Here is a 26,826-nt window from a genome sequence, read left to right on the forward strand (position 1 = left end):
GGTGTGCTATAATTCCATGTTTTTGCTATGTGTTCCAATACGCCACGTTATTACATAAGCCTCCCAAACCAACATATTAGTGCTCATTTACAACATTTCATTTAGGAGCAAATTGGGGTCTATTTACTAAGCCTTGAATGGAAATAAGGTGAATGGAGATAAAGTTCTAGTCAATCAGCTTCTAACTGTCATGTCACAGACTGTGTTTGAAAAATGACAGTTAGGAGCTGGTTGGTGGGCACTTTATCTCCATCCAAGGCTTAGTAAATAGACCCCAAAGTTTCCAATGAACCAAAAACAGTTGGAAAATGAAAAATCGTGTCTGATTCTTTGCTATTTTTACACCTAAATGCAATGATTGAAGAAAATTCCCAGTGATTTAAGTAAAAGTAAATCCTTTTATGCCAGTGGAAAATAGTTCACTGTTTAATAGCCCATTGTGCTGTACTTTTTCTAGTACATAAATGACATTATAATCCCATATAGATTGCATAATGTCCTCTTGCTTTTTTACCCAGATTTTTTTCAATTCACATCGCAGTCTATTATATCAGCAAGTATGACATTTGTAGTGTGTTTTCTTCTTAAAGGGGGGTTATTACCTGCAGATAACTTTACTATGTTGGTTTGTACTTGATTCTCTGCAACTTTGACTAGATATAAAAAAATTTTTTAGCTTTTTTGTTTGTTTCTTACTAACGCCTTCATGGAAATGTATTTTCCCATTGATATAACATAAAGCTGATTTTTGGGTACAATGGAGATATATGCACACAGTTGACCTGTGTTGTATTCAAGGTCAACCTTGATAAACTACTAGATTATTGGTGACAATAGGGTCCAAGGAGTCGCAAGAGGCTGACATGTCCAGTAGAGTTTCCTCTCTTTAGTTCTCTAGTTGTTCTGAATGAGATGAGGGCTTTTACACAGTCTATGGAGCCTTCTAGTCCTGAATTGGTGAGGTCTGATATTGCCTTGACTGCTTAAGCATAGGTCGTTACCCTACTGATGGAGCTTCCTACTGATACGCTGATTATATAATGGGATATCATGGTTGCAAAGGAACTGTATGGGTCAATATTAATGTACTTAAAAGTAAATGTTGCAGGGATCGATGTATAAAAAAATCTATGAAAGTTGTCTAAAGGTAGGAATAAAAATCTCTTAAAATTTTACAAAAATTTTCTAAGCCAACTGTAAAAGTACGTAACTTGCCAATGAACAAGTTAGATCTCCGGTTTCCCTCCTGTGAATACCACTTAAAATAAGCTACTGTACAAATGAGGAGCAAAACATGAATACAAATAATAATAATATTATTTAACAATAAATTCAAAAGTCAAAAATAGATACTCTTTACATTATCAGTGCATCGTTTTATACAATGGAAAAACTTAAAATAATTTTTGTCCCAGCTCATGTTGGTTAATGGTGGTTTGTTTTATCTGTTCGTAAGTTCTTTGCCACAGTCCTTTGTTTGTAGTCCTCTCCCGAACCAAAGTCCATTGTGTCATGGTGGTTAGAGAACTCCTGAGGTAAGGGAAACTCTTCAGCAGAGGAATGTGATCTGCGCCCAAACACTTTGTCCTGAAGTTCTGCAATGTCGTTCCGGATGTCCGCCATCATTAACAACAGGAAGTCAAAGGATCCGGGGGGCCCCTGCAAATACACACAGACAATTTTATTTTTATTTTTTTTGCACTGATTATGTGGAAGTTCCTGTTTTATTTATGACACAATAACATAATTGTACATAACATTACTATGACTTCCTTGTGCACCAAGACAGTAGTGGGTCCTCCTAATTCTAAAACATATATGGTACCTGCAATGAACTCAATGAACCTCATACCAGCAGCACCCTACTGTACATTACACCAGCAATGCCTTCCCACACCTCATACCAACAGTGCCTTACAGTACAGTATAAAAGGATTGCACTCCCTCACCTCATACCAACAGTGCCTTACAGTACAGTATAAAAGCATTGCACTCCCTCACCTCATACCAACAGTGCCTTACAGTACAGTATAAAAGCATTGCACTCCCACACCTCATACCAACAGTGCCTTACAGTACAGTATAAAAGGATTGCACTCCCTCACCTCATACCAACAGTGCCTTACAGTACAGTATAAAAGCATTGCACTCCCTCACCTCATACCAACAGTGCCTTACAGTACAGTATAAAAGCATTGCAGTCCCTCACCTCATACCAACAGTGCCTTACAGTACAGTATAAAAGCATTGCACTCCCTCACCTCATACCAACAGTGCCTTACAGTACAGTATAAAAGCATTGCACTCCCTCACCTCATACCAACAGTGCCTTACAGTACAGTATAAAAGGATTGCACTCCCTCACCTCATACCAACAGTGCCTTACAGTACAGTATAAAAGCATTGCACTCCCTTACCTCATACCAACAGTGCCTTACAGTACAGTATAAAAGCATTGCAGTCCCTCACCTCATACCAACAGTGCCTTACAGAACAGTATAAAAGCATTGCACTCCCTCACCTCATACCAACAGTGCCTTACAGTACAGTATAAAAGCATTGCACTCCCTCACCTCATACCAACAGTGCCTTACAGTACAGTATAAAGCATTGCACTCCCTCACCTCATACCAACAGTGCCTTACAGTACAGTATAAAAGGATTGCACTCCCTCACCTCATACCAATAGTGCCTTACAGTACAGTATAAAAGCATTGCACTCCCTCACCTCATACCAACAGTGCCTTACAGTACAGTATAAAAGCATTGCACTCCCACACCTCATACCAACAGTGCCTTACAGTACAGTATAAAAGGATTGCACTCCCTCACCTCATACCAACAGTGCCTTACAGTACAGTATAAAAGCATTGCACTCCCTCACCTCATACCAACAGTGCCTTACAGTACAGTATAAAAGCATTGCAGTCCCTCACCTCATACCAACAGTGCCTTACAGTACAGTATAAAAGCATTGCAGTCCCTCACCTCATACCAACAGTGCCTTACAGTACAGTATAAAAGCATTGCACTCCCTCACCTCATACCAACAGTGCCTTACAGTACAGTATAAAAGCATTGCACTCCCTCACCTCATACCAACAGTTACTTACAGTACAGTATAAAAGCATTGCACTCCCTCACCTCATACCAACAGTGCCTTACAGTACAGTATAAAAGCATTGCACTCCCTCACCTCATACAAGCAGTGCCCTGTGGAAGCTGTGTGGCCTATAGTAGATTATACCAGCAGTGACCTATATTACAATATACCAGCAGTGCCCTATATACGATTATACCAGCAGTGCTCTCCCACATCATACCAGCAGTATCCTACAGCACATTATGCCTGCAATGACCTCATCATTTTTTCAGCACTACCCTACATTATACCACATACAGTCAGGTGCATAAATATTCGGACATTGACAGAATTTTCATATTTTGACCTCTATTCACCACCACAATGGCTTTGAAATGAAACAAACAAGATGTGCTTTAACTGCAGACTTTCAGATTTAATTTGAGGGTAATTACATCCAAATCAGGTGAACGGTGTAAGAATTACAATGGTTTCTATATGTGCCTCCCACTTTTTAAGGGGCCAAAAGTAATGGGACTATCAACTCAAAAGCTATTTCATGGACAGGTGTGGGCTATTCCCTCGTTATTTCATTATCAATTAAGCAGGTAAAAGGTCTGGAGTTGATTCTAGGTGTGACATTTGCATTTGGAATCAGTTGCTGTCGACTCTCAATATGAGATCCAAAGAGCTGTCACTATCAGTGAAGCAAGCCATCATTAGGCTGAAAAATCTAAACAAACCCATCAAAGATAGCAAAAACATTAGGTGTGGCCAAATCAACTGTTTGGAACATTCTTAAAAAGAAAGAACGCACCAGAGAGCTCAGCAACACCAAAAGACCCGAAAGACCACGGAAAACAACTGTGGTGGATGACAGAAGAATTATTTCCCTGGTGAAGAAAAATCCCTTCACAACAGTTGGCCAAATCAAGAACACTCTCCAGGAGGTAGGTGTATATGTGTCAAAGTCAACAATCAAGAGAAGACTTCACAAGAGTGAATATAGAGGGTTCACCACAAGATGTAAACCATTGGTGAGCCACAAAAACAGGAAGACCAGATTAGAGTTTGCCAAACAACATCTAAAAAAGCCATTACAGTTCTGGAACAACATCCTATGGACAGATGAGACAAAGATCAACTTGTACCAGAGTGATGGGAAGAGAAGAGTATGGTGAAGGAAAGGAACTGCTCATGATCCAAAACATACCACCTCATCAGTGAAGCATGGTGGTGGTAGTGTTATGGCGTGGGCATGTATGGCTGCCAATGGAACTGGTTCCCTTGTATTTATTGATGATGTGACTGCTGACAAAAGCAGTAGAATGAATTCTGAAGTGTTTCGGGCAATATTATATGCTCATATTCAGTCAAATGCTTCAGAACTCATTGGACGGCGCTTCACAGTGCAGATGGACAATAACCCTGCATACTGCAAAAGCAACCAAAGAGTTTTTTAAGGCTAAAAAGTGGAATGTTATGCAATGGCCAAGTCAATCCCCTGACCTGAATCCGATTGAGCATGCAGTTCACTTGATGAAGACAAAACTGAAGGGAAAATGCCCCAAGAACAAGCAGGAACTGAAGACATTTGCAGTAGAGGCCTGGCAGAGCATCACCAGGGATGAAACCCAGTGTCTGGTGATGTCTATGCGTTCCAGACTTCAGGCTGTAATTGCCTGCAAAGGATTTGCAACAAAGTATTAAAAAGTGAAAGTTAGATTTAGGATTGTTTAGTTTGTCCCATTACTTTTGGCCCCTTAAAAAGTGGGAGGCACATATAGAAACCGTTGTAATTCCTACACCGTTCACATGATTTGGATGTAATTACCCTCAAATTAAATCTGAAAGTCTGCAGTTAAAGCACATCTTGTTTGTTTCATTTCAAAGCCATTGTGGTGGTGAATAGAGGCCAAAATATGAAAATTCTGTCAATGTCCCAATATTTATGCACCTGACTGTATATTATACAGTAGTGCCCTCCTGCACATTAAACTAGCTGTGCCCTCACACACTGCACCATCAGTGCCATCCAGGTTATTATGCCACCAGTGCTATATTACATATTATGGGGCCTATTAATCATAACTTAATTTTTACAAAAGCAGGTGAAAATACACTTTTTTACCTGCAATTGTAAAAATTAAGTTATCGGGCCATTTATCAAGATATCGCCTACTTACCTTCCTCTCCCAGATTGGTCCGCTGTCCGCATACACTAGTATGGGGACAGAATTCATCAAGCTCAGAACATATATTATTTTCGGAGCTTGACTGCGGGAGCATTTTTCAACTCCAGATGGCGAATGCTCCTGCTCCTGCTCTGGGCTCGCAATCCGCTCCTTCCCTATGGTAAGGAGGTCCGGGTTGCTCCTGTCCGGCTCCTTCCGCCGGACGTCGGGGCCCTGTAGGTAGCGCATCTGTGTGCGTTCTGCCCTCCACTGCCCATTGCGGCTGTGATGGGGGGCTCCAGCTGGCAACCTTGCCCTGTAAGATTGCACCTGGCTGCCCAGAGACCACCCTCCCTGCCGGCTCTACTGACCCCAGTGTTCCTAACAAATGCCAGTGGTGGCAACAGGTGGTTAGCGTCAATTTGATTGGTTGGGGCCCCCACAACTTAGTTGCACCGGGGGCCCCCACAAGTTTTAATCCGGCCCTGAATAATGCTATTTAAAGCATTTTAACGGCTTTACAGTTTCAAACATTACCATCCTGTTAGAAATGATAAAGCCGACACTGTTAAAATGCTTTAAATTGCCTTACTAACATGTCAGCATTCTGGGTTCGACCTCTCTGTGTCCTTGTGAGTGTCGACATTTTAACTGTCAGACTCAAATACCCAACCCATATTATACCATCAATGACCTCACACATTATATTAGCTATGATCTTACACATTATGCCAGCAGTGCCCTGCAGCACCTTATACCAGCAGTGCCATCCCACAAAGTTATATCAGCAATATCCTCCTGAAGACTATACTAGCTTAATACTGCACATGAGCTGGATAAGGCATACTGTAGAGAAGAGAGGTCACGTGTGTTGAAACATATTTCTGCCCTTTACCGTTAACCTAAAATACCCCCCATTGCACCTCATTCCGAGTCGGTCGTTGCGGCCGCTCGGTCGTAAGGGAAAAGGGGCCGGATATGCAAATGAAGTGCTCGCAAGTTGCATCGTTAAGATGGGATCGTTAGCTGGACGAGCGAGGGGAGGATGCGGCAGTAAGACTAAAAACACGCCCCCTTCTCGTTCGCAATACACGTCATCTCCGGGCATATAAGGATTAATCGAGACCATCGGGAACCATCGGAGCTGGTCGTAGAGCTTAAGGTTGACCATACCCTCTCTTAAGCACTACGATCAAGTCAGTGTCAAAACCTCCCATGTCACATGTGCCATGACACTACTTAGTTAATTATGCACTCCCATAAAACGCCGTTTGCATAGTCAGGCACGCCTGCGTTCGGATCTCCACTCCCCCGTTCACAAGCACCTTCCCCTGTTACCACCCACAAACGCCTCATCCTGTCACTCAAACTAACGACCTGGCCAAGTTGAAGGAGAGACAAATTTCCGATTGCAACAGCTAGTTTGCGCACGCGCATTGCGAGACTTATGCATGCGCTGTTTTGCGAACATCGGTGGTTACGACTGAGCGGCCGCTTACGACGGACTCTGAATGAGGTCCTTAAATGCTCTCAAATATGATGAGATTCCATCCATATGTTTTATAAGCATCAAAGGGGTAAAAACTTTTCTTTTTTTTTTATTAATACGCTGAGGAAGGGGGGAGTATATTTTATATTTTTGAGAATGTGGACAAAAATTAATTCAGTCCGAAGTCTATCGCACAATTACCCTATGAACCGTACCACTATGCAGCTTCTCCGTATAATTGTGTTTTTTATCCAAGCCGCCGTAATTTGTAAATAAAAAACATATTGTATCTGAACATTCGTACTTTATGGGGTGGTTCTAAATAGCATTATGAAACCCAGAGATAAATGTATGCAGAAATACCCAGGAGAAAAGCGCACAGTTGTAGTAATAAAACCACAAGGTAGATTTAATTGTAAAATAAAAGTCTGATCATAAAAATGATATCTAATGAATAATAAGCTGCGTGTTCTTTTCTTTCAAAGTAAAAAATAGTATAAGCGGAATGCATCCTCTCCTGATAATATGGCGTTCCTGACTTTCTCCCCCGAATCGCTGGCAATAATCGTCTTTCCAGCCCATCGCTAGCTCATATGCTGAATTTATATTGCATCTTATTTCTGTATTTCTATCCCTCCTGGAAGTTTGATTTAGGGGTCGCTAGATCCCCTCCGGTTCAAAGCTTAACACGCATGAGCGGGAGTGCATACAATAGAAACTCCTCACCGGCTGCAATTACAGTATTTTAGTGCCCATGTCTATTCAAATTAAAAACAGTAATTAAATATCTGCGAGGAGATTAGAATGTCCCTGAGCCTCCTAAGATACATGTATACAACCAGTTCTGTGATGTACGGATCTCAGCAGATAGCGCTTGGAACTCACCGGGAGACCTCTTGGACCAGGAGCTCCTCTGTCACCCTAGGAAAACAAAATAAATATTTGTTTAAATGGATAGTAACACTTGCGTTCTTCTTCTTCTCACATTAGATACCAATATCGCAATTTAAAAAAATAAATAAATAAATAAAATAAAATTTGAATCGTGCAGTTTCACACTTTTTTTTACCACTTTTTAAAAATTTTCTTGAAAAAAAAAATTACCATTTATACAGTTCGTTCCCATCCTTTTAGCCTACTTCTTACTATCATCTAAATACTGCACTTGCCTAATTCGGGAATCTCCTGAATATTCCAGAAGAGTAGGGCCACCTGCGGATCCCGTTATGGTTTCTTCAGAAGTAAGTGGGGTTATGCCTTAATGAAGCGGTTTGATGCAAACCATGTCGTCATCGCCCGGCTGTGTGACAAGACATCATGACTACTCTGAATGATGACTGGAGTCACTGTTATGCCACAGTTGCCCTTGGATCCAACCCCTGGGAGGTCCAAATAGGGTAGATAAGTGTGCTTTTCTAAATGGTTAAGAATATAGGGCCTGATGCACAGTTGAAATTGGTCATAAATAACTGATGTAACTTAATACAATTCAAATGCTTAATGTTGCATCAATGTCCATAGTGTATTCTAACCTTCGAGCCTAAGCAGTTTTCCCACCCATCAAGAATTGCTTCCCAATATATTTCCCCTTACTGACATTGGGCCACTGGTCTAGATTGGGAGGCAAATGTATAAATAATGCAAAAAGAGCAAAAACAGCCAATATAGCAAGGCCCATTCATCATATGTCAGAAGAAAGTCTCTAGCCCGCCCCGAGGAGGTCACAGCACTGTCCAGCGGTCAGAAGATGACCACTATCAGCCTGCGTGATGCCAGATGTAAGCTACAAACTCATTTTATTTGTGTGTGTGTGCGCAAATTGGTCCGTGTGACTCTATCTCCGATTTCTTTTGGGTAGACAGAATAGCAGCGGGTATGGCCAAGCCAATGAGGCATTCCACTATTGATCTGCTGGAGGTAGGACATGATAAAATAGTCATTTAGTACACATACCTTCAATCCGTCCTTCCCTGGAGCTCCGGGTGGGCCCTACATGAGAAACCAGATTATTTTAGGACACTGCAATCCCAAAAATGTGTAGAGTACAAAATAAATAAAGGACCACTGGACCCCAAAACCAGGAATTATCAGATATGAATCATAAAAGTAAAATAAATTATTCTGTGTTAACCTGACGGTACAGCGCTTTTAAAAATGTATTCTCCCACCCCCTAATTATTGACATCATCTTTCGCATATATAGCATGTTCCTAACGGGATCTAATGTAGATGAGAATGCTGAGATGTCATTAGCCACGCCCCTGTGTAAGAATCCTCAACCCTACAATGTGCATTATGTAAAACAAGGCTGTCCAGCTGTCAGTCTAACACTGCCTGCTTAGCTAGAGAAGCCCCTCCCTCCTAAAACAGAGAACAGGGTGGGCTGATCGAGTTGACATGCTCAGTTATTTTATGTATACGTATTTCATACATTAGCTTTAGTTGCTCTTTAAATGCCTGCACAATACTCACCACAGGGCCTCTCTTCCCTTGTTTAACATAGGATATCTCAGGAGATGGTCCCATTGGTCCCATAAATCCTCGGGGGCCTGGTGGTCCAGGAGGTCCGGGTATACCGGATTGTCCGGCACTTCCTTTGGGACCAGGTAATCCTTTGAGGAACAAAATCAACATATGATCAAGTCCTAGAAATGATAATATGATGATAACATATTCTGCATAGTAAAAATGGTGAGCGTGAGCAGTATTTACGTATTGCAGTATTAAGCACATGATGGGAGATGTATCAATGTCAGCGTGCTGCTAGCATTTATCAAGTACATTGTATAAAATGATAGATAGAAGCTGATTAGTTGCTTTAGACACTTCTCCATTCGGTATTATTATTATTATCCTTTATTTATATGGCGTCACAAGTGTTCCGCAGCCCCTTACAAAGTACATAAAGAAATAATTTGACAACTGACTTACAGTACAAAATAGGACAAGGACATGGATAATATACATTGATACATAAGTGACCATAACACCCAGATATGCAACAGAGCGTAAGCAACCAAGTGTTAGGTGCCCTGGAGGGGGGTAAGAAGTAGGCTAAAAGAAAAGTAAGGAGAAGCACAAGAGGGTAGAGGCCCTGCTCGTAAGAGCTTACATTCTACCCGCTCACATGACCGGCGCCAGAATACCGACGCCGGTCAGAATCCTGGTGCTGGCATGTTGACCGCCAGGATGCCATAAGTAAGTAACAGGTTTGGGGAGAGGGTTAGGTTTAGGGGTTAGGCACTAGGAGGAGGGTTAGGGTTAAGCACTAAGAGGGAGGCTTCGGTTTAGGGTGCAGGGAGGGGGAGGGCAGGTTCAGACACAAGGGGGGTTTAGGGTTAGGCACCAAAGATTAGGGTTAGGGTAGGGAGAGGGGGAGGGTTAGCATACCGACCAGCAAGTGTTGGTATGTTAAGCATGACGGGATAACGGCGTTGAGATTCTGGCCACCAGGATCCCGACTGTCGGTATTTCATACCGATTCCGTCCATTCTTTAGAGGGTTTAACACATCTCCCCCACATTTCCTTTAATTTTTATAGCTATAGGAACCATGTGGTCCAACAACTGGAGACCATCATGGCCAGCCTTGTGGGTCCTCAGGCAGGCAATATATTTGTGCTGGGAACAAAACCATCCTCAACCATTTTTAAAAAGTTGGCTCCCATGATGGAGTCTTGTATCTGCTTCAGGGAACATCTTGTGGCAATGTCTCCTGAAACCCCCATTACAGTAAAACTATGGTTTTCTGTGTCCCCTCAGAAGGTCTGTAGGTCTCTACATCCAGGTTTAGGTTACTGTATGTTTTTGTTTTAACCAGTTAATCTCAGGAAAATCCAAAGCAGCCCAGTGATCCTTCTCTGATGGAATCTCTCCTGAATTAGTACCCCTCGATGGTCACCGCTGCGGTGGGGAACGGCGGGCCGCAGGTCAATCAAAAACAGGGGCTTAGCTGGCACCAGGGGGCAGGACTAAGCTTTGTCCCATCTAGAGAAAAAAATCATCTCCCACTCATCCATTCATGGCAAAGAACAATTGGCTCTCTGCCATTGATAGTAAAAGTATTTGATATCGGCCATAAACCATCGATGATTTTGAATCATCGATGGCCGATGGCCATCCATAACCCTTACTCCAGTGCAACCTGGTTTTACCAAGGTGCAGATTGCTCCTGTTTTGATTTAGTCCAGACTCTGAATCAGGTCCTAACCATGCAAATGGATCATGAGTTTGGTCAGCCGAGAACTATGTAATGTAATGCCTCATATATAGATGAATGTCATCACAAATGATACAGTGGGAAAGGAAAAAATTTTTTTACATCACTGCTATAAAAACAATTAAGGGTTATTTTATTGCGATACGGACTCCTTCTATAACCTCATCAGAGGTGGATTGATAATTTAAAGAAGTCCTGAAAAAAACAATCTAAAAGTGGCCTCATGCAGGTGGGACCAAATCAACTAAAGGTGGGCCAACAGAAAAGTAGATGGGCTATGCACACCATTATCTCTAGCCGCATTGGTGTTAGGAGAGGCCAATGCAACACACAATTGTAGACTGGTAACAACAACGGCAGGCAGTTTAGGGACTTATATACAGCCATGGCCAAAAGTTATGAGAATGAAACTAGTGTTGGTTTTCACAAAGTTTCCTGCTTCAGTGTTTTTAGACCTTTTTGTCAGATGTTACTATGGTATACTGAAGTAATATTACAAGCATTTCATAAGGGTCAAAGGCTTTTATTGACAATTACATTAAGTTTATGCAAAGAGTCAATATTTGTAGTGTTGACCCTTCTTTTTCAAGACCTCTGCAATTCGCCCTGGCATGCAGTCAGTCAACTTCTGGGCCACATACTGACTGATGGCCGCCCATTCTTGCCTAATCAATGCTTGGAGTTTGACAGAATTTGTGGGTTTTTGTTTGTCCACCCACCTCTTGAGGATTGACCACAAGTTCTCAATGGGATTAAGGTCTGGGGAGTTTCCTGGCCATGGATTTAAAATTTCAATGTTTTGTTCCCCGAGCCTCTTAGTTATCATTTTGCCTTATGGCAAGGTGCTCCATCATGCTGGAAAAGGCATTGTTCGTCACCAAACTGTTCTTGTATGGTAGGGAGAAGTTGTTCTTGGAGGATGTTTTGGTACCATTCTTTATTCATGGCTGTGTTCTTAGGCAAAATTGTGAGTGATTCCACTCCCTTGGCTGAGAAGCAACCCCACACATGAATGGTCTCTGGATGCTTTACTGTTGGCATGACACAGGACGAAGACCTTTGGAGGATGGTCTGGTGTCAAGAAGGGCAGCAAAGAAGCCACTTCTCTCCAGGAAAAATATCAGGGACAGGCTAATATTCTGCAAAAGGTACAGGGATTGGACTGCCGAGGACTAGGGTAAAGTTATTTTCTCTGATGAATCCCCTTTCAGATTGTTTGGGGCATCTGGAAAAATGCTTGTCCGAAGAAGGAATGGTGAGCGCTACCATCAGTCCAGTGTCATGCCATCAGTAAAGCAGCAAACTTTGTGAAAACCAATACTTGTGTCATTCTCAAAAACTTTTGGCCACGGCTGTACAATACAGGAAGCATCACAGAAATTGTCTTACAATAGAGATAGCATCCGAATGACTGTCATACTATCTAGAGAGCATTCTAATTACAGCTATACAATATAGAGAGCATCCCAGTGACCACCATACAATAAAGATGACATCTTGGTGACCGTATACAATATAATAAACTACTACACATCCTAGTGACTACCATACAATACAGAGAGCACCCTAGTGACTGCAGCACAATACTAAGAGCATCCCCGTATCCCCAGGTGAAAAAAAATTAACACTTAAGCGATAGGAAAGAAAAAAAATAAAAATAAAAGACATCATGTGGTTTCCAGGTAGCCACATGCAGCCATCAGCCTACTGGGAAAAAACTAGTTAAGATCTGCGGCTAATCCATCCCTGGATCTCATGTTTATTTTATTTCTTGTGAATGTCATACAGTATACACATGATTGATAGTTGCCAACAAGCACAAGCAGCACTGCGGAGAGATGAATGAGTTGTGTTGTTACCTGGGGGTCCTTGTGCACCCGGTAAACCAGGGGGTCCTTGGACATACATGGTGGAGGCTAGGACCTTGTCAGCTGTGATGTGCTTGCTGATCTCAGACACGCTGTTCGGTAGTAAGGCCAGCTACGGGAAAGCAACAGTGTTATTAGTACACCAGTAGCAGCCAAACAAACAAAACACAATAATTAATAATAGTAATCAGCTAAGCCAGTAAAATATGTAATGTCATAAGTGTGGTGTAATTATATAAATAGGCTGGGGTTTATGTTTCCTTCTTTCCTTTTGGGAAGTTTATTGTATTTAAAAGAATAAGTTTACTTTGGTAAGAAATTTTCCATCCCAGTTAGTATATCCATACATTAAATACAGCTAAATAATACAATGAAAGTTCCGCAACCTAAACTAAAATTCAACACTAAGTTATACATATTGTAATAGAGATGGTCTGGCTCACAGGTGGCATCTGTACTGTATCACTGCCACGTGACATCACCTGTGTCCTCATCTGATAAAGGACATTACTGTAATACCTGCATGAGCAGGGACCTATGGCCACTTATTACTACTAGTAACCACTATACAAAGCACAGTGCATGCTAGTAACCACTATACAAAGCACAGTGCATACTAGTAACCACTATACAAAGCTCAGGGCATACTAGTAACCACTATACAAAGCACAGGGCATACTAGTAACAACTATACAAAGCACAGTGCATACTAGTAACCGCTATACAAAGCACAGTGCATACTAGTAACCGCTATACAAAGCACAGTGCATACTAGTAACCGCTATACAAAGCACAGTGCATACAAGTAACCACTATACAAAGCACAGTGCATACAAGTAACCACTATACAAAGCACAGGGCATACTAGTAACCACTATACAAAGCACAGTGCATACTAGTAACCACTATACATAGCACAGTGCATACTAGTAACCACTATACAAAGCACAGTAAATACTAGTAACCACTATACAAAGCACAGGGCATACTAGTAACCACTATACAAAGCACAGTGCATACTAGTAACCACTATACAAAGCACAGTGCATACTAGTAACCACTATACAAAGCACAGGGCATACTAGTAACCACTATACAAAGCACAGTGCATAATAGTAACCACTATACAAAGCACAGTAAATACTAGTAACCACTATACAAAGTACAGTAAATATTAGTAACCACTATACAAAGCACAGTACATACTAGTAACCACTATACAAAGTACAGTAAATACTAGTAACCACTATACAAAGCACAGTGCATACTAGTAACCACTATACAAAGCACAGTGCATACTAGTAACCACTATACAAAGCACAGTGCATACTAGTAACCACTATACAAAGCACAGTGCATACTAGTAACCACTATACAAAGCACAGTGTATAACTAGTAACCACTATACAAAGCACAGTGCATACTAGTAACCACTATACAAAGCACAGTGCATACTAGTAACTACTATACAAAGCAAACTGCATATTAGTAACTTCTATACAGAGCACATTGCAGTAACAGGTTGGGTATGAAATCCTGGCTGTCGGCATCCCGACAGCCAGAAACCCGACAACCTTAGGAACGAAGGTAAGTATTTTCCTAACCCCTACTCTAACCGTAACCTAACCTGCCTCTCCCCATAGCCTAAACCTAACACTCCCTCCCCGGTGCCTAACCCTAACCCTCCCCCTAGTGCCTAGCCCTAACCCCGCACCCTAACCTTAAACTTCCCCTAACACCCCGATTCTTAACTTTGGGATGCCGGCGGTCGGGATACTGGTGCCGGGATCCCGACCTGTCGGGATTTTGGCGCTGGTATTTAGACCGTCGGCATTCTACACGCCGGGATGCCGACAACATCCCCTAGTAACTACTATACAAAGCACTGTGCATACTAGTAACCACTATACAAAGCAAAGTGCATACTAATAACCACTATACAAAGCAAAGTGCATACTAGTAACCACTATACAAAGCAAAGTGCATAATAGCAACCACTATATAAAGGAAAGTGCATACTAATAACCACTATACATAGCACAGTGCATACTAATAACCACTATACAAAGCAAAGTGCATACTAGTAACACTATACAAAGCACAGTGCATACTAATAACCACTATACAAAGCAAAGTGCATACTAGTAACCACTATACAAAGCACAGTACATACTAATAACCACTATACAATGTAAAGTGCATACTAATAACCACTATACAAAGCACAGTGCATACTAAAAACCACTATACAAAACAAAGTGCATACTAATAACCACTATACAAAGCACAATACATACTACTATGCCACAGTCACAATTTGAGGGTGACTGTCCCGCTGTTCGGCAATCAAAATGTTCATCCTGATTAGCAGAAAGTTGTGAGGTATTTCTGCTGCTGGGGGCAGGTGTCTCCAGTGGGTGCAGTACTAGAAAGGTGTTTTTGTAGGATGGGAGGGCAGGCTAGCACCACAGATGCATTAAGCTAAGCACAAGCACTGTAAGCCCGTACACATCCCCATCATGCTGCAGCCACTACCCCAGGTCCCGATTCCATGATTACCAATGATGAGAGGTATCTACTATAAAAAACACAGAGGGGATTGGCTGGCGCTGTCCTCCAATCAGAGTGCTGGGAGAAGATTACTGGCTATGAAAGTAGCTCAGTCCCCTCTACAGTCTTGGCTACTAGGAAATAATAGGAAAGGGGAAAGTTTGCATTCATCATATACATGCTAAGCCTCTGGTATTACTTAGTAGGGTATAGTCCCGCAACCGCCTTAAGGGCTGGTATTATCTTAGCTAGATGCGGTCGTGTTGCAGCTTAAAAAGCTAATAAGATTCGAGTGGCTGAAGCCTGTGAGCCTGGTGTGGCCTTCGGGCCGTGCAGCAGCCTTGAGGGCTGGAAGTGACTTACTGGCTGTGGCCTGTGGGCCAGCAGTATGAGATGCGGCCTTTGGGCCGATAGCAGCCTTGAGGGCTGGAAGTGCCTTGGCTGGCTGTGGCCTGTGGACCTGAAGATGAGATGCGGCCTCTGGGCCGGTAGCAGCCTTGAAGGCTGGAAGTGCCTTGGCTGGCTGCTGTAACAGAAGACTGCAGGAAGTACGGTGGCCCGCGTACAAAGGACGTTGGATTGCGACTTGTGTGGCTGAGTTGACACAAGCCGCTGGTGCTGAAGTGCGGCCTGTGCCGCTGAGGTGACACAAGCACGAGTACACTGGTTTGTGTACTGAGGACGCTGGAGTGCGGCCTGTGCCGCCGGGTTGACACAAGCAACTGACGCTGGAGTGCGGCCTGTGCCGCCGGTTTGACACAAGCGCAGTACACTGGTTTGTGTATTGAGGATGCTGGAGTGTGGCCTGTGCCGCCTGGATGACACAAACAGCAGGTATACGAGATAAGCAGGAGGACTGGATACTCGACTAGATACAGGAGACAATGCCAGAACCGGAAACAGGTGAAACGCTATCACTGGCATTAGAGCAGCGTCCACAGCAGAAGGACATGGACGCAGGAGCCAATCCAGGCCAATCCCAGAATGATGGACAGGAGGTAGGCGGAGTTTCAGCAAACGCTGGCCCGGCATTCGCTTTGCACAGCATTAGCAGCGCTGCACCTTGTGACAATACACTAAAGCCGGGTACACAGTAGACGATATGTCGTCCAGATAGGACGGCATATCGTCTACATCGGCTAGTGTGCACCAGCTATGTCGCTGATGATGCGCGCCTTCAGCGTCATCGCCTGCATGCAGGCCCGATGGGCATGCAGCATGGTCTCTGCCATCACTCCCAGCATCGGTAAGTGTGTTTGCATTTGCCGATGCCTAGATCTGGTGGGTACACATCGTATTGTGTGAACCCAGCATAACACCCATTTATTTTTGCTTTGACTATGAAATACACTTGTGCTACTAGCTTTGAATAACAGCTGAAATCCTCTCTAATACACCAGGCCCAACTCTCTTCATGTATGAAAACAAAACACAAAAAATTCCTAAACTATACACCCATAACAAACATAATAAATGCACGAGTAACAAAGAAAGCTCCTATCAGCTTCTGTGGTGAATCAGAGAATCAGAAGCAGCTAGCTACTGCTGGCGACAGGAAAAACACGAGACTGGGCAATAACATACAGACAAAGAGGTAGGATGGCCCTGCTCACAAGTTTAGTCTAAACGACGAGAATTATTCTTTGTGGTTAACATATTCATTTGTACTAGCATTATAATAATAACACTGCACAACAATGAAAATGTTTCCGATGTGAAAATAGTTACCTCTAATTGATGTCAGCATGCAAAGAATGAATACGACATTTAAAACTCTCAGTTAGCTCTGAGTTCCGAGCTATAGCCCATTTATGACGATGTAGGGGTATTCCTAGTGCCGTGGGCAGAATGGAGAGAATCTTACCAGCAATCTGCATTCCGCGCAGAGGGGGCGGGGCCTAATGACCCAATTAAATGAATCAGTTATTTGTCCCCTCCCCTATTCAAATATATGCGAATCACGGGATTACCCCCACAAGATAACTGTGGTGCACTGAGTGACAAGCATAGTGAGCGATTCCACCAAGACATAACAGCAATGGAACAAAGATATCAGGGCAGGTGATCACTACTGTTGGACAGTGACAAGAGATGTCCCAGAAGAGGAGGACAAGCGACAAGCAAAGAGAAAGCACCCCCATGAATAGGCCACTATATTAGATAGTACTTTCATATGCTGTATGTTTGTTTCGTATGCTGTATGTTTGTTTCGTTTTGTGTTCTTATTTGTGATTGATTGAATTAAAACAACTGTTATTTATTTTCTATCAAGAAAATATCAGATTATTTTAAAATAGGTTTTTCACTATGACTATATTACTAATGTACATACAGTATAGTGCAAGTAGTGTAGCTCAAAAAATAGAGCTAGTAAAAACATTCTGAAATCATTTTAGTTTTTCTTGACCTCAAATTAGTAATGTATGACTATTAGTAATGTATGACTATTAGTACTGTATGACTATTAGTAATGTATGACTATTTTTAGAAAGGAAACAAATTAAAAGTATTAATTTGTTGTACAGTGTAATTAAACACATTCAATAAGTTCCAGGAGATGCAGAGCTGAGGTCGGAAAACAGCTGTCATCAACTCACACCCATTACAGTAACCACTGAGAAGTAGAAGTGATTACTGTGGAGGGTGGGGCTTCGTGACGCGTTTCACCACAGCACAACCACCTTGCAGCAGCAGACTTCTCTCTCAGTAATCTGGGAGGTCTCCCTCTAATCCAAGAGTCTCCTGAATGTGACTGGAGAGCAGGCAACTATGACTTTATCATCTTTAATTATTATTTATTCATTGGTCTCTATTTGAAAAGTTATTTTGCTTATAATAGAAATTTCATCAATAAAGCTTTTTGCATCATGCGCGCAGAGGGTTGTACAGTATGTTACTGCAGTATGTTGAGTACATTATTTACTCATATTTATACTTCATAATGCTTGTGTATTTTTGGTATATATATTTTTTTCAGTGACTAGATGGGGCACAGGTGGATTTCATTAATTGTCATTGGATTTGTTGCTGTAGTCACACATAAATAGTAACATATGTTGCTATGATAAGGAGCCTTATGAAATATTATCAGATTAATGCAATACATCTCAGTTGTTGGCCGTCTGAGGGCATAGGGTTGGTATATTTCTTTCCAGTTGTATCCTGAGAGACTAAAAAGAAAAATATTAACAAAATAAACATTAAGGATGATGTGGGCAGTCTGGGGCATCAGGTCATTGTGATTCACCAGCCCCCCCCCCCCCCCCCTTACTACCACTCCTTTATCTGCACATCTCCAGTTGCCCTCAGAGGGCATTACTAAAACATGTTTAACATTGTGGTATATATAATAAATATATATATATAATTTTATAATGACCATTGGAGATGATATTTTCTGGTGAAGGGCGACTTGAAGAAATTCCTTATTCCACATTAGCTTTCCTATATAATTCAAATATTACGTGCACAATTAATCATTTCTGTTGCATGGTAATTGAATGATATGGGGCACCATTAGCGCCCCCTTGTTTTAGTTTTTCAAGTGTTATTCCAATAACCCTTCAGTTGGAGTGGATTGCAGCAAGTTTGAGTTGCTATCAATTAGCTTGCATCATTTTGGAATATAAACTGTATGCTATTTTGGACTGTTACAGCACTCAAAGTGCTTATTATATATAGTTTCTGATGGTCAGTGACAGGATCTGGGCGGAGCTATTTGTGTCGTTAGGCACTGCCCAGATTTGTGTCTCTATGAACGGGTCCAAAATGACACGATTCTCATAGAATTGCCTTTTATAATATTGGCCCCACACAATCCCCATGTAGCTGCAAATTGTGGCATTATGCTGCAAGGAGGCAGGGCTCCTATTGCGGGTGCAGCCACTGTAGAGACAGAGACAAAGCTTTCTACTTGTCAAGAAAAAAAATTGGTCAGTCAGGAGTGTGTGTGCATGTGTGTATTTATTAATAATATTATTACTCTGTTTTTGTTTTTACCTGTAATGCCATTGTCATGTGTTTACACACAAAAACATTGGCTTGTACGTCTGACATCGAAGCTAATGTTAACGCGTTTTACCCAACACAAAAAAAATTTGGGTCCCTGTACTTTAGGGATTGGGTGACCAAGTGTGCAGGAGAATGGCCCCTTGAGATATCAGGCCCACTGTTGCTATTGCGTTACAGTGTCTCTGGATGGGACGTGGCCATACCATCTTGGAGGAATGGCTACTGGGTCTGGGTACTTTACACCTAGCCTTTTCGCTCTTGGTGCCCCTGATATCACCAAATTCCCCAGCACTCATGTATAGAGTCTATCGTGGACTTATTTGATCCAGGGCCTCTCCTTCCTTGATTGTGAGGTCTATGATGATATCACTACTGGATCATCCATTAGGTAACCTAGGCTCTTGCCAAGGGCCAAGATACTGAAACACATTTTTATGTATGTTTATTTTGACAAACAGAGGAAGTGAGGGGCTGGTGGCCAACCAGTATCTGGTCTAAGGGTCTTAATCGGACTTTGGATGTTCCTAAGGTTTCTGGGGGAAACAGAAGGGTGGATATTGTTTCCAATACATATTGTTCTATATTAAATGCTGTGACTGAATGATGAAATGTTTCTTGTGGTTTACAGCCATTGCACTGGAACCAGCGGACATAAATGAACTGCCTGTGGTGCACTAAGCTACTAACAGCACAATGGACATATATGTCGTCTTACACAGGTTAATTACCTTCAAATTGTACATTTTCTCTAGTTAACAAAAGTATAGAACTTAATTTATTACAACCGGGATTTTCCTGGCATTTATATTTTTAAGTCCAAAAAATGTTGTTCTTTGAAGTGTACACATAAATGAGCACATTAGTAAATGCCTTAAAAATTATTTAAACAGTCACAGTCAGCAGCACTGTGAGGTTCTGCCGCACATCAGCCAGTCCAGGATTACTTGTGCTGTAAGAAATAATGACGGGTGTATATTGTATAACAAGGCCAACAGGATGCTAATAAATTGGAAATCAATGAATCTAATACATTAACGTTTGATATACTGTATAGACTTATGACTGATCTACTCTTTTGGGTGTTTAGTTTACAAAGTTTAAGTGACTTTCATGGACTTCACATAAAATAGATGCTGAGTGTTTGAGAAGTCCTGAAACTCTTATATATTTTATTTTATATAACGATCATGAAAAAAAAATAACATTATTATATGTAATATCAAATTTGGCATTCCAGTACATTTTTTTAGCTTTATTGTTTTTGAAATGTAACAGTAAAAACAAATATATATACTCACTATGTAGTACACAGTGTAGATAAACATGTAAACATGTAACATGTACTGTAAATGTGATCCTACTTCATCTGCTTCTATAGAATATTTAGAGAATGACTGTACTGTAGCCACTACATCATAACATGTAATTTGTGTGATATTTTTATTCTTCAAACTATTTCAGTTTCCAAAGTTTAAACGGCCCTTGAATTTTTATAAAACAGTGTACAGGATCAGGAGATAATAATCTTGTTGATGCAACAAAAAAAAAATACTGCAATCCATACATAGCTCTTCAGTAAAGCTCCGTGGCTCTATGAGATGTCAGCTATTGGGTTCAGGTAGGGTAGTTAATGGGTGGACCCATCTATTTACTGCACTGTTTTATTGAGCAGGGGTTGTCTAAAAGAAGAGGCATTAATTCCAAAAATGATGAACTAAAGCCTCTTTAAAGTATACTTTGTATGTGTATTTATAGTATACTTGACTACCCTCCCGATTCGGCGATCCCCCCGCACCCCCCCCCCCCGCAGTTCCACAGTAAACCCCAGTAGCACGGGGGACCCGTGACGTGGTTCACGCTGAATTGCGTCATTGTGGCCCCGTCCCCTGCTGCACATTGCAGTTAATCGCAGCATTGCCCCCTTTTGCCGTGACACGTCCCCCGCTGTGAAAGACCTACAGGCAGGAGGGAGCCGAAAGTCGGTAAGTATGATTTATATCCTGATCCCAAAGCCTAAACCACCTTATTATACACTTGTTATAAAATAGAACAGCAAGTTACAATGGTCTATTTATCAAGTCAGATGGAAAAGGTAGGTTTTCTATCACCGGGAATTATTTTTCCTTTAAGGGGGGATGATTTATGAAACAAAAGTCACCAGTGCAGCTGAGCTCCCCGGCAGGGTCGGACTGGCCAACAGGTGGAACAGGGAAATCCCTGGAGGGCCCGACTGCCTGAGGGCTTGGGCACCGAAACTGGAAGCCAGGATAAATAGACATTGCAGAATTCCCTCAGTGAAGGCTTCTGATGCGAAAACCACCGGGAGGGTGGTTCTTTGATAAATAAACTCCTAAGGTCCAAATTTAGTAATACATGAGTCTGAAACCACTGTGTACAAAAGACAGAGGAAGAAAAAAAACTGTTTACACTTTGCAATAACAATTTTTTTGGTGCAAATTCAACAATTTATTTCCGCGAGTCATGAAATAGAAAAATTACCCAAAATCTGAACTTAAAGTGTTTCATATCTGCAGATGCTTGCTTTGTTTCCATACATTAAGGTTACGTATGGGATAGATCATATACCTTCTGCTTCAGCTGTAAGACCGTCTGTTTTATTTGCTGAAATTCCTTGCATGTATCCGAGCAAATTCCTGGTTTCAACACATTGTTGGATTTTTCAAATTCTCCTGTAAGTAAAGCAATGTTTGTTAGACTGTAATAAACCCATTACTTGCCCTATAAACGTGAGAACACAAGATGCTGACAGACTGCTGCTATTATTACATTTGGGTCTAGAATTTGTTTTTGTTATACAACAGACTTGGTGAAATCATATTATGGGGCTTTATCCTTTTCTTTTGTCAAGGATCAGGTTTCCGTAGTAACGCTGTTACAAAAATAACTGTGCACTACGCATTTCGACTACATATAAAATGCAGCTTGGAGTGCAGCTTCTCTTGCAGTCTGTGATAGAGATGATTGGAAACATGCCCCCTGCTGTAGATGCAGAATCAACAGCATTGCTTATCTGATCAATACCATTAAGCTATCCAATAGCCGGATTCGTCAATGATCGCAATAGGAACAGCTTACGCAGACCTGCCGATGGTGCGTACTGCGCATTCGTATGCACCGCAGTGCGCGTGTGTAGGTTAGTATTGCGAATGCACTGCGATCACGTATGCAGATACAAAGCCATCGCAGAGTGAGTGATTGGTTTGGGGGTGGGACGAGGGTGTGATCAGAGAAACTCAGGTGTGCCTGTCCTTTTCAGCGCCGTTTCCTGGGCGTGCATAACAACACTGCGGCGGCATTCGCAGCTTGAGTACTCTCTGTGTGCGACGAGAGTTGCAATTTCTGAGACAGGTCAGGCCTGCTGTAATTCTGCATGAGGGTCTGATGTTATTCAATGTTACTGATGTATACCGCGTCTCTATGCCAGGTGAGTGGTTGCAAACATTAGCACATTTTCACAGCAGAACTGCGTGCGTAATCGCAGCTGAGATCGCAATAGCAATCCATAATGAATCAGGCCCTCTGTTGGCTGTATTTGTTCCAGAGTTTTAGTGTCCTTATACAATAAAGCATAATAATAATAATAATAATAATAATAATAATTAATAAAGCATAATAATAATAATAATAATAATAATAAAAAAACATAATAATAATTACTATGTATTATTATTATTATTATTATTATTATTATGCATTATTATTATTAAGCATAATAATAATAATAATAATAATAATAATAATAATGCATAATAATAATAAAAAAGCATAATAATAATAATAATGCATAATAATAATAAAGCACAATAATAATAATAATAATAATGCACAATAATAATAATAATAATAATAATAATAATGCATAATAATAATAAAGCACAATAATAATAATAATAATAATAATAATAATAAAGCACAATAATAATAATAATAATAATACAGTAAATAACACTAGCAGACCTTGAGGCCTGTAAAACAGCTAAGGTAATAAAGTACTATAGTATTAGAGAGGTAAGGCAGGACAGCTTAGCATTAGGTAAAAAAGTGCTGATTAATATTTGGGCATATATATCACAATCTGCGTCTTAGATGCGGTTGTGATGCAATAATTTTGAGTAAATTCGCAATGTGACATTTGCATATATTTCATGAATATATTATCTTGCAAGCTCTGTCCTGCATCCCGGGACAGAGCTTGCGATAAAGCTGTCCCTGCAAATACCCTCGCCGGGTATATGTATATTTTGCAAACAATACCCAGAGAATGTATCTGCACATTTGCCGGCTCCCCCTTTGATGTGCTCCTGCCTCTTCCAATCCTATGTGCCCCTGTCTCAATGCTCCTGCACCCCTATCTCCTCTGTCCCCCCTCTATTCAGGGGTGGGCTGAGCTAGGGGGCAGGGTGCCATCTGCCCCCCGCCCCGGGTCAGTACAATTCTGCAGTGCTAGGGTCGCCAGGCACATTAAGTGCTGTCACAGTCTAATACCCGGCAGCGGAGGGCTTAAGCTCCGCCCCACAATCAAGCCCCACCTCCCAGTGCTGCCATGATTAAGCTCCACGTCAGGGCCTGAGTCTTTAAAGACTCATGTTCCTGGCGTCACAGTCCTCATGAAGGAGGATGGGAAATTTGCGCTGGGGCCATGGGACAGGAGGAGGGAGGTCCTGTGGTACCCTGGTGTCCAGGGAGGATGCATGGTGGCTGCCATGAGCTGCAATTAATCTATAAAGGGAAAGAGCTGGGTCCCCAGCTGTAAACCCCATGGCACAGACAGGAGGGGTAGTTGCCCTGTGATACTAAAGAGAGGGGGGGGGGCAGCTCCACTAAGCAAGGAGCCCCTTTGCAGTCATTCCCCCAATGAAAAAGAAGTGGGAGGCTCTGTATGTTAAAGGGCTCCTGTGAAGAGTCCTACAGTAGCCAGTGCAGCAGCTAAGAGGTCTGCAGTGAGGGGGAGAGTCCCCTGCAAAATACAGGAGGTAGAGTGCTATTTGGCTGTGGCATACCTACAGTGAGAAGGGAGAGTGCAGTGGAATGAGCCCATGTGTTTAGAGAGGGTGAGCATCTGTGATGTGTACAGTGGTGGTTCTAGTCACGGGCTAGCAGGGCCGTCGCCCGGAGCGCAGCCCAGTCTGGACGCACCATCACAGGAAAAACCCTCCTGCTGTTGTTATTGGATGAATGTCTAGGTGGAGGGAAGGAGTGCACCAGTGCAGCACGGGCGGCGCTGGGCGCAGGGAAGCCTAGCGCCGGCCCTGAATGTGTAATGCTGGATACCTGGCTGATAGCCCCTGGAGAAATGCACCATAGTGATGGAGGGGTCAGTGCAAGATAGCAGCGTGGCTAGAGGGGAGTCCCATTAAAGAAGTCCTGAGTAACCATATACTTAAGCAGAAGAGCCCAGTAGTGCAAGGGTTAAAGACCTGCAGAAATTTGCCAGCATGTTAGTTGAAAAAGTCCCTGGATAGTGGGATGTGTTCTAGTAGTAGAGTCCCTGGATATACAGGACGTCAGTATGCCTGAAGAAGGTGTATGCGGGGTGATGGAAGGAGAGATGGTCCCTGTGTATTGGGATGTGCCACACATTACAGTCTTTCTTGAGGATTGAGACGAGTGTGAAGAACTTCAAATCTGGAGCTTCCTGAATGCTGTATGATGTATTTGTCGGGCTACTTGTGGTAGAACTACTGAGCCCAGTAACTACGGGTATGTGCTGCCATTTAACTGCTGTGTCACTTGTGTGAGACTGTGCAGGAGGTATTTGTTTGGAGTTACCATCTGCTGCAAGTATTGTGCTGGAGGAAGTTGGTGAAGTAGAGCTTGTAACCGTTACGCTTACTGTGCTGGAGGAAATGGAGGATTGTAAATAAAGGTTTCCTTTTCTTGCATCATGAGATGGGCATCACAACAGCACAGAGAATTTCTCTGGCCACTGCAGTTCCGCCTCTGACTATCCATGTCCCGCCCCCAGCAGCCAGCAGGCACACTCCTGCCTGCTGCACCTCCTCCTACCATCCACCCTGTCACAAACCTCCTTAACACAGGGTGATCCCAATTGACTCAGAGCCCCGCCCTCTACTGTGGGAGGGCAGGGTCCAGAGCTGACCCAACACCTGGCCGAAGCAACGCACTTACCAACGGCATGTGCTGGAGTGAGTCCTCTCATGACACTCAAGGGGCAAACGCAAGTTTTGTGAGGAGGGGGAGGATGTGGGTTCTGCATATGTGATATATAGATCACCTTGCTGCTTGTGTTTCTTTTTTGCAGTGAGTGCCGCTGAATGTAGGTATATACATGGACCTGTAATCTGCCTGGCAGGTCCACACACACTTGGACTGCAGACTGCTCCCCTCCATCCCCCTCCCCACACACACACACACACTAGGGACCTCATTCAGAGTCGGTCGAAGCGGCCGCACAGTCGTACGCCCACGATGTTCGCTATACTGCGCATGCGTAAAGTTCGCAATGCGCGTGCGCAAACTAGCCGCTACGATCAGAAATTTCTCTCTCCTTGAACACAGCCAGGTCGGTAGTTTGAGTGACAGATTGAGGCGTTTGTGGGTCGTAACAAGGGAAGGTGCTTGAAAACGGGGGAGTGGAGATCCGAACGCAGGCGTGCCTAATTATGCGAACGGTGTTTTATGGGAGTGCATACGGTTTATGGGAGTGCAAAATTAACAAAGTAGCATCATGGCACATATGACATGGGAGGTTTTTACACTGACATGATCGCAGAGCTTAAGAGAGGGTATGGTCAACCTTAAGCTCTACGACCAGTTCCGATGGTTCCTGATGGTCTCGATTAATCCTTATATGCCCGGAGATGACGTGCAATGCGTACGAGAAGGGGGCATATTTTTTTGAATTCCGGCCGCTTCCTCCCCTTGGTCGGCCAGCTACCGATCCGAACTTAGGGACGCAACTTGCGAGGGAATCATTTGCATATCCGGCCCCTTTTCCCGTACGACCGTGCGGCCGCTTCGACCGACTCTGAATGAGGTCCTAGGACTGCTGGCATCCCCCCACCCATGCTTGGACTGCAGACTGCTACCCCACACACATACTTGGACTGCAATTGGGGGCGAGAAAAGAAAAAATCCCGCACCTGTGAGGTTTTCCTGCAGGTGCAGGATTTTTGCTATTCAATTAGGTGCAGATTTTTTCATCTTTTTGTGCTCCGGGAGCTTTTTATTCTCACACCACCAAAGCAAGTGTGATTTTTCCTAAAAACTTACATTTTAGGTACAATCAGCAGGACTTGCTCGGGGACCCCGGCAGCATCCCCCCCCCGAGCACTAATTAAGTAACTGGATGTTTACAATTAGCTTAATTAGTCCATAATTACTTACCTTCTGCAGCGCTGTCTTCTACATCCAGCGTCGGAAGCCGAGTCTTCTGCAGCAGGGTGAGTATGT

At 42.6% G+C, this 26,826-nt stretch overlaps 1 protein-coding gene across 1 annotated transcript in view; it reads right to left on the reverse strand.

The window, feature by feature from the left end:
- Positions 1-378: 378 nt before the first annotated feature.
- Positions 379-26,826, reverse strand: part of CCBE1 (collagen and calcium binding EGF domains 1) — a 422,834-nt gene continuing 396,386 nt past the window's right edge. Inside the window, exons 7-12 of the mRNA XM_088476536.1 lie at positions 21,979-22,082; positions 12,823-12,943; positions 9,218-9,357; positions 8,699-8,734; positions 7,631-7,666; positions 379-1,659 (exon numbers count right to left, since the gene is read on the reverse strand). Coding sequence (XP_088332662.1) covers positions 1,426-1,659; positions 7,631-7,666; positions 8,699-8,734; positions 9,218-9,357; positions 12,823-12,943; positions 21,979-22,082 — 671 coding nt within the window. The 3' untranslated portion in view covers positions 379-1,425. The remainder of the gene's footprint in view (positions 1,660-7,630; positions 7,667-8,698; positions 8,735-9,217; positions 9,358-12,822; positions 12,944-21,978; positions 22,083-26,826) is intronic.

The sequence above is a fragment of the Taudactylus pleione genome, unplaced genomic scaffold (genome assembly GCF_031769625.1).
Source record: "Taudactylus pleione unplaced genomic scaffold, aTauple2 ptg000189l, whole genome shotgun sequence".
NCBI lineage: Eukaryota > Metazoa > Chordata > Amphibia > Anura > Myobatrachidae > Taudactylus > Taudactylus pleione.